Below are 12,067 nucleotides of genomic sequence, written 5' to 3'. Positions count from 1 at the left end.
CATTTCCTTTTCATTCCTATCACCAGGGCCAGGTTGCACCAGCCACATGCCTTCTCCTTGTCCTCTCCTTGCACTCCAGCTCTTTGCAGCAGAGAACACTGTGTTGCCTGTGATTAATTCACTTATGCCCCATCCTACCCTTGCAAGGGCTTTTGGAGGTAGCTCTAGCACTCCATATTCATGTTGTCCCAAGGTGAACAGTCTCTTTGAGATGATCTTTTGGGATAGGCCAGGTCGGATGGGGCTCGGAGCAACCTGATCTAGTCAGTGGCATCCCTGCCTATGGCAGGGGGATTGGAACTAGAATATCTCTAAGTTCCCTTCCGACCCAAACCATTGTATGATGCCATGATTCTATGACTAAAGCAAGATGTTCTGGTTCAGCTCTGCAGTCCTAACTCAGCTGGATTTCTGGGTCATTTGTCTGTGACCGAGTTCCTGAGGATAAAGGGATAAAAATCTATTTAAACCTGCTCCATTCATCACCCTGAAACGACATAGCCAGGAAAGATATTGTTTGGAGCTTGGCCTAAACTGGCAGTTTTCAGGGAGGTGAAAATAAATCAAGGTAAAATTTAATAAGCACTTCTCCTGAGGTTCATATTGGGGGTGTTTGGATTCCTTTTTCTTCTGAATTAGGTGGCAATTCCTCATTGCTCTGCACCACATAGGAGGCGTATAGTGGGTCTTTCCTGTCTTCTTCTACTCCTAATATTCAGACTTTGCCCCATCTTTTAACAGTCGAGGGCCTTGGCTCAGCACATTCTCACATTACGGACCTGTGGAGCACAGACAGACATGGAATAATGATTTGCATTTTTCCCTTTAACTATTTCACCCGGCACACAAAACAGGAGAGCAGAGGAGCATCTGCAAACATGTTGTGTCTGGAAGTTCGATGACAGGAGACTGAGAAGAAAACTTACCAGATAAAGGTAAGAAAAAATGGAGTTTAATTTCTTTTGCACATTACAAGACAAGGAGGGAAAATCTGGTAAAGGCACTGGAACAGCACAAAACGAGCCCATGCCATGGTTTTCTGGTAGACATGGCTTGGCTGAATGAGCCCAAACAGGTAAATCACAAGAGGTAAAAAGTAAGTAGTAGGGTGATCTCAGACAGGAGCTGCCAAGGGTGGGGAGACAAGTAGAAGGAACAAAGCAAAAGTTTCTCCTCTTCCAAGATGATTTTTTTTTTTTTGCATTTATAGAAATCCTGGCTGCTGAGCTTCCAAAAGAACTGAAAACCAGAAGGAAAGAGAGAAACATATTTCCTACTAAAAAGTGTCAATCAGTGGGTTATTCCCAGCAGCATAAATTAGCTGTAGTGGAGTTCTGCCATGCCATGCCAGATTGCTTCCAGGACAGAAGAAGCTCACACAAACCTAGTCCATGCATATATCTATCTATCTATATATATATATATATATCTGCAAACCTGGAATCTGCAGTGTAGGTCTCAGATACAGACATCTCCTCAGTGATGCCCCTGAAGGGCAGGTGAACAGTATTCAGCATCAATTAAATAATTTTATTACTGCAAAGTCCTTAGGATCTGGAGAAATGAAGCCTGTGGTCCATCACCACGTAGGTGATGTGCCAGGAAATGGATTTTCACCAAAACTTGCACTGAGTAGAGCCTTTATGACCACAGGGAAAAATATTCTGGAGTGTGAAAATGTTAACCTTATTTGTTAATTTGGAGGAAAAAGGCATATCCATAAGCAGAAAGTATGGGTTGTGAATCTAACCAGAAGCTGCTTTCCTTGTTAGCTTTCACAGATTCCTTACGAACAATTGGTGGAACCCCAGCTAGTCACAGAGCACAGAATGAAAACGACCCATTTTAACAGAATCTGTTACTGGGTGAACTGTTTTGGGGCTAGAGGCATAGCTTTTGACAAAAGAAGGTCAGACTGTGATCCAATAATCCTCTCTGACACAGGAATATGTCAGTGGAGTAGGAGCCCCTTGTTCTGCTCTGCCTGAGAGTGACAGTGTCATCTACACTTGCACCCTCCAGCTGGATCTCTGTGTGGAGGGGTAGCCTGGAGGATTTGTGGATCTCTGCATGAAGGGATATCATGGAGACTCTCTGGATCTCTGTGTGGAGAGGTAGTGTGGAGGATCTCTGAGTAGAGGGGTATCACTGAGGATTTCTGGATCTCTGCACGGAGGCACAGCCCATTTCCAGTTTAATTAGAGAGTGATGTATCTGCTGTTGCAAAGGAATGACTGGCCCCTTTGTGAATGCATTTTCCACATGCTTCTCTTGCTTGCTGGGTGTGTCTGGTTTGTGAATCCCACGTGGCCTGAGTGAAATTCCAGTGTGAGTATTTCAGCAGAAGTATGGCAATACCCACTGACGTGTTTTGGTGAGGGACAGACTTGTAGGTACAGGAAAGAAGTGTAGGAAACAAAGAAATGCTTGAAGTCAGGAAGTGTGAACTGGAAGCAAGTGAAATGGTTGACTCACGTCAGGAGAGAGTCACAAAATAACCCCACACATGTTAAGAGAGAAAATAATGAGGAATATCCAGGTGGAAAACTGCCAGACACAGCTTATTTCAAACTGGATTGGAGATGATCACAGTACAGCCAGCAAGGTGAGAGCTGTAAGAGACGGATAGTTTTTTAACTAACCAGGACATTTGAAGAAAAAAACAACTTTGGCAAGTCAGGGAAGCAGTGCAGTGGGAGAAGCCAGCTTTCAGAAACTCAGCTGCTTGGCGTTTTTCACCTGAAACTGAAAGGTTGTTTCTCCATTTTCCAAATTTTACTTGGGTTTTAAAGTCATTCTGTGGATGCCGTTTTTAGCTCTTCTTCAAGGGACATCTGGTAACACACAAAGGAGACTTGCATTCCAGTCATACCTGTTTGCCTGCATCTGCAATAATTACAGGATAATAAATAGTTTTGCCAGTGTAGTGAATGAAAACACTTTACCTAATGCACTGGCAAGAGAATATTCGATTGCATAGATGTAAATATTTATACCTTCTCAGTTACCTGATCAAAACAAAGATTCAATACAATGTTTGTTTTTAAAGGCTTTCCTGAAAACATGGAAGCCTTAACAGGACCACTGGAGGGCAGCAGTGTCAAAGCGAATCATCCATCAGTCTACTTTTGGGAATTGCTTCGTGAAAACCAAAAAAAAAAAACTTAGAAAAAAATAGAAATAACTAGAAATAATTTTCTGCTGCCCAGATGCAAGTATGTAAAACACTGCAATTCTACAGTAAAAGGCAGCGCTGCAGTATCAGTTCCCTTGCTTTCCTGCATCTCAAGGATGCCACCTGAATTCTGCATGTCATGTCCTGTTGTCAGGAAATACTAAAAATATCAAAAAAATATTCAGAGTCTTGATGCATTCTGAACCCTATGGATTTATGTTTTACACAAAATCAATATATAATCCAAGAATATCTTGTGTATCTTTTATATAAATAGCTAGATACAAAATTTGAATTATATTTACGTTTGAGATATGTATAGGTACATATTTCCAAATTAATCCACGCTGTTGTATTAATACAGTGGGGGCAGCACGCTCAGCAGAACTTTTACCTTTTATTTATATTTTTAAGTGTCCTAAATTTCATCATTTCAAAGAAACCTTTCAAATATCAAGTGAGTGGAATCCCTTTAGTGAGTGCTCTCTCTCTAAGGAAGTCCACTGACATTAGTGAAGATTTTGGGGTCACCGTGAAGATAAATATATCAACTTTTCAGCAACCTATTCTGATTTAGTGAAAAAATATTATTATTAGTCCAGTATTTATAAATGTAAGGAATACATGTTGACAATAATTTCAGATTATAGTTAGACAAACACAATTATCCATTGGTTATAAATATATATATAAAGCAATATACTGGCTGACTTGCAGACCAAGGACATAACATCTGTCTGTATTTTTGATAAAAGAGGAGCAAGGTAAATAAAACTGATATGGAGCTTGATATTTTTGTACAAAATATAAGATACAGTCCCACTCTGCAATGTAGTTATGTACACATCATCTCTTACTAAGTAATTGAGCTCCTTGTTTGTATTCAAATCATATCTGACTAATTTATATACAAAAATGTTCTGTTAAGTATCAGTAATATATGTAGGATAAAGTTTCTGTTTGGATTGTTTTGGTTTTTTTCCATTTCCTATACTCATGAGTCTCTCTTCAGCCTTTGGAACTTAAATATCTTATACTGGTGCTAAAGAAGATGATATATATGCAAATTGTTCTTCATATTTATATGGAAATGTGTGTGTGTATATATATATGAATTAAACAGCTTTACACAAGGAACAGTGGCGTTTAATTTTCAAGTCTATCTGAGTAAATGATAATGGCATAAAAATGGAAATGTAAGGAAAATTACACCAGTGTCATATGGGAAATAATTGTGCATTGCTCTGGCCCAGTGTTTAAGCCCTCCCTTCTGATCCTGCAGTTGGCTGCTGGGCAGATGGATCTCACCTGCACTTCCAGATTTCATGGACTGTAGTTTGAAAAAGAAAATCGAGCTTCTAAACTGAGATGATGTGCTTGGCAAGTTACTGAAAGACAGTAAAGATGAAAGTACAGAAAGTTTTTTCCACTGTCAGTTTTCATGTGCATCTATATATTATTTTAAACAAAAACATCTGCTTTACTGTCACCATTTTAAAGGCTGGAAAAGAATTCTTTTTTAAAATGCTGGAGTTTATTAATATTCTAGTTAACAAACATATGTTATAATTGACTGTAATGCCACATGATGAGGAAAGTTGTAATTCTGATATGGAAATGTGTTAAAATGTGGATGCTCCAGCCTGATTTTAAAGGCAAGGACACATCTATGAGCCTGCACAGAAAAAAAGCTGTTTAAGAGCACAAGTTTGATGAGGGGCAGTTGAGGGAGTTGTTTAGCCTGGAGAAAAGGAGGTGCAGGGCAGATCTTCTTGCTCTCTACAACTGCCTTAAAGGAGAGTGTAACCAGGTGGGGTTTGATCTCTTCTCCCAGAAAGAAGTGACGGGACCAGAGGAAATGGCCTTGAGTTGTGCCAGGAGAGATTTAGGTTGAATATTAGGAAAAATTTCTTAGCTGAAAGGGTTGTCAAGCATAGGAATAGGCTGCCCAGGGAAGTGGTGGAGTCACCATCCCTGGAAGTGTTCAAAAGATGTGTAGATGTGACCCTTGGGGACGTGGTTAAGTGGTGAACATGGCAGTGCTGGGTTAATGGTTGGACTGAACGATCTTAGAGGTCTTTTCCAAGTGAATCAGCAATTGTATGATTCTATGAAACCTTTTCTATTGGAAAACACAGGTACCTGGTCCTACCCATGTCAGAGGTCTGCGATTTCTCTGCCTTAGCCTTTGGAATGAGATACTGCAGATTTGCCAAGCTTTCCCTTTGTCAAGCTTCTCTTTTTTTTTTTTTTTTTTTAACAGGGAAACTAAAAACACACAGTGCCTCTGGGTCTAATCTGGAGTCTTATTCCAAACGCAGACTCTGGGGAGCTCCAAAGCTGGTGACACCCTGTAGTCTCAAGCCCTCATGCCTACAAACACCAGTCGAATTTCAAACACCCCCACGGCTGCTGTGGGGTTTGCAGCCCCAGCCTTTGGCTTATCTGATGGTGCAACAACACCTGTTTGGTTAATTATAATTAATTTTGTAATTTTTTCTTTTTCCATGGGGGCTGTTACATTGCCATCCTCCACTTCCAATCCCTGCAAACCCCGATGGAGCCCGATGATGGAGAAGCACCGGGGGCCACAGTTCCTTCAATCTGAGCAAAAAGAGTGGAAGAGGCGAGGGAGGAAAAAGAAAGAAAGAAAAAAAAAAGGCAGCAGGACAAGGAGAAAATCTACACCAGGATGGTTTCTATGGCAAATATCACCTGTTTCAGCGGAGCCGGCGGCTGTTGTTAGCAACCAGCATACACAGCCAGGGCGCCGCAGGCAGAGCGGGGAGATGGATGGGTTTGGGGCCGATGATGAATATTCCCATCTCCCGGCCCGGCTCCAGCGGCAGGGATGAGCCCATGCTCCTCGTGCTGCGTGAGGGGAAACAAAAGAGGATTTGGCTTCTTCCCTCAGCTCCAACCCACCATCTGCACAGCGGCGGAGGGGCGAGCCAGCCCCCCCCCCCCCATATACCCTCACGACGCCCCCAAAAGCACAAATCCCCTCCCCAGCTTTCAAGCCAACGTTTTATTTCCTTTCTTATCAAGGCTCCTCGTCCTTACAAGTTCACTAAAAAATACATGGCAGGGGGAGACGGGGTAGAGGAGCCTGGAGGTGCCGCCTTCAGCCCCCAGAGCGCCGACGACGGTGTGAGGGGCGATGGCGCCCGGGGAGGGGAAGGGGGGCGACCGCCATTACCCCGCCCGGCCGTGCCCTGCCCGCCCGCACCGTCACTCGGCAACGGCGGCGGGACCTGAGGAGAGGCCGGATTGGCCATGGCTGAGGGGAGCTCCTGCCCCGGCTCAGAGGACATGGGTGAGGGGAGCCCCAGCCCCGACCCGCAGGACATGGCTGAGGGGAGCCCCAGCCCCGGCTCAGAGGACATGGTTGAGGGGAGCCCCAGGCCCGGCTCAGAGGACATGGCTGAGGGGAGCCCCAGGCCCGGCTCACAGGATTCCAGCGCCGAGCTGGCCATGGTTGAGGGGAGCCCCAGCCCCAGCTCGCAGGATTCCGATGCTGGGTTGGCCATGGCTATGGGAAGCCCCAAGCCCAGCTCGCAGGTAACACAGCACGGGCACACACGCCCCCCCCCGACAGCATCACACCCGTGCACACAGACCCTGAAACAGCCTCACACACACATGTGCACACACACACACACACAGACCCCCCCTGTGCACACACACACACTGCAAACAGCCTCACACACACATGTGCACACACACACACGGACCCCCCTGTGCACACACACACTGCAAACAGCCTCACACACACAGACACATCTGCACACACAAACCTGCATGCACAGACCCCACTGCAAACAGCCTCACACACACACAGACACACAAACCTTCACTGCACACACAGCCCCTGCAAACAGCCTCACTCCCCACCACACACACACACCTGTGCTCCCACAAACACACACAGGCCCCCCTGAGCGCACACACACTGCTGTTCACACAGACCCCACTGCAGCCTCACACGCACAGAGACACACAGACACAGACCTCTCTGCTCTACACACAGACCCTGCAAACAGCCTCACACACACAGACACATCTGCACACACAAACACACGCAGACCCCCCTGTGCACACACACAGCCCCCCCTGCACACAGCTTCACAGACACACACACCTGCACACACATACCTGCACACACAGACGCCCCTGCAATCAGCCACACACACACAGACCTCCCTGCAAACAGCCTCACATGCACACCACCTTGCACACACACAAACACACACGCCCATTCACCCAATCTCACACAGACCCCTCTGCAAACAGCCTCACACTCACAGGCACACACACACAGACTGCCCCTGCAAACAGCCTCACACAAACACACACAAACACCCCCCCCATTCACCCAGTCTCACACAGACCCCTCTGCAAACAGCCTCACACAAACACACACACCCCTACACACAGACCCTTCTGCAGCCGCACAGACACACACAGAGACCCCTCTGCAAACATCCTCACACCCCCACACACCCCCACACACCCCTGCACACACCCTGGGACACACAGGCACACACCCAGCACAAGGCCTGACACACAGACACACACGTATATCCCCGTACCATGCTCTGTCTCTCTCTCACACACACCCCACCCACACAGCCCCATCCCTGCACAAACCATGACACACACGTGCTCTGTGCTCACAGAGCCCCATGTCCATCACCATCACCTCCAGGTACAGCCAGGACACACCATGTCTGTGTCTGCACTGCCTTGTGTGCACAGCCTCCCTGCTCACCTCAGTGTTCACATGCACACACATTTCCACATACCTTTCCCAGCCCTTTCCCCCCACTTTTCCTCCTCCATTTGCTAATTCCAGACATTAACACATGCCCAGGGATCTCTTCCCATCCTGTCTAAGGCTTTAAGCACTAAACATCCTCATTTTCTCTCCCCAGGACATCTCCCACGTGCTGGCTAGAGCCTTTGGGGACCTGTACACCAGAGATGTTTTTGGGGTGGACATGGACACAACTGGGATCGAGTTACAAGAAGGAGACAGTGTTGATCATGAGGGCTTCACAGATGAGCTGGAGCAGGTACAAGTCCAAACCAAGTCAGAGTTTGGAATTCTTTAATCACTACTTTGTAATTTCTATATCCTCTCTAAAATAAAATAAAAAGGCGGATGCTGATGTTAAAAATGACATTTTAATGGAAATACACTTGAGAACAGTTTCCCACAGAACCTTTCCTATAAATTAATATCCATGTGATCCTTCATGATATTCTTGTCTCTGGACAGCTTTTCAGACACAGTACAAACAGTAAAACCAGTAGCCCTTTAAATGCCTATTGAACCGGTTGACAACTTCTCCCTGTACCTGCTGGTCAGTGTCCCAGACTTCCCATCTTGTCATCCCTCCAATAGCTGCTGTCAGAGTATGAAAGTAGAGGCTGTTGCTGGATGATTTGAGCAAGAGGTATTTTTTTCCATTTTCTGTCATCATACCCTCATGAAGGTTATCAGAGATGAAAAATCTGAAGTTTTATATTTCTTCTGACTAATTTAATAGTGTATCAGTGGACACAGTATGTTTTGAGTAATATGTATGAGTACTTCTGCAATGGACTGCTTGAATAGGATTAATTTCAACTTGACAGTACACGACTATTATGTATGTTACTGCTGGACTGGTCACTCGATGCTCTCGCCATCATCAGAAAATAAAATTTGAAAAAACCAAGCAAGCACTTTTAGGGCACAGTCCACCTGATCCATTTTAGGTATCAACTTTGGCATGGAGTGAAACTGTCTACTGGATTCCATTGACAGCAGAGGGATCCCAGAATGAGCAGGAAAGGAGGAAGCATCTTATTTGAGCTGAGATATGTCCTGTCTTTTCTATTAATAAAACCCCTACCAAATAGGATTATGTAATGGAAATAATCACTGGAAATCATTTAATTCTGAAAGTGTTCAAGGTCTGGCTGGATGGGACTCGAAGCAGCCTGATCTAGTGGAAGGTGTCCCTACCCATGGCAGGGGTTTGGAATGAGATGATCTTTAAGGTCCCATCCAACCCAAACCATACCGTGAGTCTGTGAGTCTGTGATGTAATTCTGTTAAATGAGCCAAAAGGTTAAACCTTGTTACATCAAAGTTGTAAAGCCTTGTTACATCTCAGTTAGGCTGCAGGTGCTCTTGAGATGAATGTCTATCAGTTTGTCTTGCTGGTGGTCTTGTGAGTCTCTGCACCTTTGCTGAATTCTCTCTTTAACTTACATCAATACCTATTTGAGGCAGGATTTTTCATTTTAGGTTGTGCTTGTTAAAGCACTTGCCACGCTGGGCAGAGTGATCCAAAATACATCAGGTCATTGTTGGGATATTCTTGAGTTTTAGAAACCTTCCTAGTAATTAGAAAAGAATCACAGAATCATAAAATCACAGGCTGGTTTGGGATCTTAAAGATCATTTTGTTCCAACCCCTCTGCCATGGGTAGGGACACCTTCCACTAGACCAGGCCAAGCCCCGTCCAACCTGGCCTTTACATTCACTAGGACTGCCCATTTTAATTTAATTCCTACACTTACAGGCAAAATACAGTGCAGCAGCTACTGTCTCATAGAAAGTAAAATATATTTCTCTTGTCCTGGGAGCATGTCCTCAACTTCCACACATTTTTCTTGGGCAATGCTTCTGACCCAGATAGGAATGACAGTGTTTTAGCAGGCCAGTTTATGCTTGTAAAGTGATGTTTTACCAAACTATCTCTGTTTACCTCTCAGAAGACAGATAGAAAACATTTAACTGTAACAGCTCAACCTTCTCTGTGTTCACCCATGCCCGTGGCAGCTCCTTGCTGAGTATAAGAGCCGACTGTCAGAAGCTGACAAAGCAGAAAAGAAGATTGTTCAGGCCCAGATCCAAGCAAAAGCTGAAGATGAAAGGATCCTAAACCAGATGAAGGCAGAGGCAGGGGAAGATTTCCACAAAATGGGACTTCCACCAGGTGAGGATTCTGGAATGTCTCTCCCCAGTACATGCTTAGGGTACCTGGAAACCAACTTGGGGTTGGCTTTACATTAACAGAGCAACTCTGAAGGATTTTGTGCAGAGATTCAAGTGGGGTAACATTTGTCTGACACTGAGAAACTAAACAACCAGGTCATTTTCCAGGTATTAAATTTGGGATTGATGGGTTACCACCTAAACAGTACAAGCATACACACCTGGTGTATTGCAGCAGCAAACAGAGATTAAACGCTTCTCCAACGGGTGCTTAGCTGGGTTTGAACTGAAGTTAGAATCATGGAGATGCATTTCCAAGTCTTGGGATTAAAATACCAGACTATTCATCTATCCAAAAATATTACCTGACAGGGATGAATTATAAAAACAACATTACTTTGGACAGATCAAGGTAGTGCATCTTAAGGGGGTAATATTTAGCTTTTTTTGATTGACTTTTGATTGTTTGCTTTACTGTTGCAGTGGCATCCTCTTTTAGGCGGATTTTGGATAATGAACTTCTCAGAAAAAATAATTTAATCTGCCCTGATGATTACATCACTGAGAAATTGCCTCTTACTAAAGCACCAAAAGGTAACTTTTAAAGCAGGAAGAAATTTAGACTTTTTGGAACACTCTATAATTGAAGCATTGGAGGATGTAGCAGACCTGAGTATGTTTTTTTTTTATTTTTATTTTTTTTTTGTTTCTGCCAAAGCAGAAGGGACTCCAGTAATTTAAGCATAAAATTCCACTGAAGGCGCATTCTCAAAATATAATTGATAAATTCAAAATTATTGAGTTTAAATGTGCTTAAATATGATATTTAATGGTGTTTGCAGATTTGTTTGCAGTTCTTTCCATCTGACACAAAAACTATATTAATGAGTGTCCTGCCTCTGTCCAATTTCATTAGCACAAAGCTACAACTACATCTTGTATACAGAGAAGGAAAGTGGTTACATTAAAGTAAAAACTATTTTCAGTGAAATAAAATTGTATTCTTTACTTTGGGTTTAAAATTTTCCAGTTCTGGAAATAGATCAGTTTTGTTTGCTAATCAAGATCAGTAAGATCAGTAAGAAAAATCTTTTGGACAATGTCAGGATTTCTTTACCTCTTTTATTCATGTGAGCAAAAGGTTTTAGTATCATCTGATCAAAACAAACATTTCTGAGTTATGAGCTGAATCAGAAATTCCAAGATTTGGTGTTCTTTTTATTTCCACTGTAATTCCAAACAAAGCTAAAACTCTCACATCCCAGAGTTTCCTCTGAGGTGTCAATTTTGTTGTCTAGCTATAAGAACATGGGACTAGATGGTACATCCTATTTTTGTCAGTTTTCTGACTGTCATAAATCCATCATATAGATCTTTTTGTAAACTGAACAGGGCATTCTAAGTCCCAGTCACTTGTAAGATTAGCATAACTTTCTGGGAGTAATTTAACTTTCTTCATATATAGCTTGTTTAATTAGTATTTCTAAAAGCTGTCTTATTAAAGCCCTAAGCTTTTCATGTGCAAAATAAATTATAAACGTAAATTAAATTCTAGAAGATTTAAAGTGTATTTTTACCATCAACAAGACTTAAAATAAATTCATACACCTATGCTTAGACCAAGTGCTTATCATTCATGTTTTTCTCTTGTAGAATTATTTTTTTTTATTTGAACTACAGGAAAATCAGAACCTGGATACTTGAAAGAGACATTTATTTGTAAGCAGCGTGTCCCTTTTCCACTGGATCACGTTGTGTACTTATCTCCTAGCGTGACAAGTGTGTCTTCAACTCTGCCCTCAACTCCAGATTCCACCTACTACACTACAAAAATAAGTAAGGTACATTTTACAGGTGTATTTGTTGTAGTCTGTCAGAACTGTAAGGCTTGTTGCTGTTC

The 12,067-nt window shown here is 43.3% G+C and overlaps 1 protein-coding gene and 1 long non-coding RNA gene across 4 annotated transcripts in view; one reads left to right on the top strand and one right to left on the bottom strand.

Annotated features, from left to right (window-relative positions):
* Positions 1-553: 553 nt before the first annotated feature.
* On the bottom strand, positions 554-6,370 carry LOC135404425 (uncharacterized). Its single transcript, XR_010425667.1, has 3 exons — positions 6,201-6,370; positions 5,891-6,046; positions 554-779 (listed from the first exon to the last, which is right to left on the bottom strand). It is a non-coding gene; the product is annotated as an uncharacterized LOC135404425 (long non-coding RNA).
* DLEC1 (DLEC1 cilia and flagella associated protein) overlaps positions 6,350-12,067 on the top strand; it is a 34,750-nt gene continuing 29,032 nt past the window's right edge. For 2 of the 3 annotated variants that reach the window (XM_064639108.1, XM_064639107.1), the window contains exons 1-5: positions 6,350-6,736; positions 8,110-8,250; positions 10,012-10,168; positions 10,651-10,761; positions 11,848-12,008. In XM_064639108.1, the coding sequence (XP_064495178.1) occupies positions 6,452-6,736; positions 8,110-8,250; positions 10,012-10,168; positions 10,651-10,761; positions 11,848-12,008 (855 nt within the window). In that variant the 5' untranslated portion in view covers positions 6,350-6,451. Of the gene's footprint in view, positions 6,737-8,109; positions 8,251-8,456; positions 8,635-10,011; positions 10,169-10,650; positions 10,762-11,847; positions 12,009-12,067 lie in introns of those variants that run through there. The other variant, XM_064639116.1, reaches the window with a different exon arrangement.

This window comes from Pseudopipra pipra, chromosome 1, assembly GCF_036250125.1.
Source record: "Pseudopipra pipra isolate bDixPip1 chromosome 1, bDixPip1.hap1, whole genome shotgun sequence".
NCBI classification, from domain to species: domain Eukaryota; kingdom Metazoa; phylum Chordata; class Aves; order Passeriformes; family Pipridae; genus Pseudopipra; species Pseudopipra pipra.
Note: the sequence above shows the minus strand (reverse complement) of the source record. Positions and strands in the feature narration are given on the sequence as shown.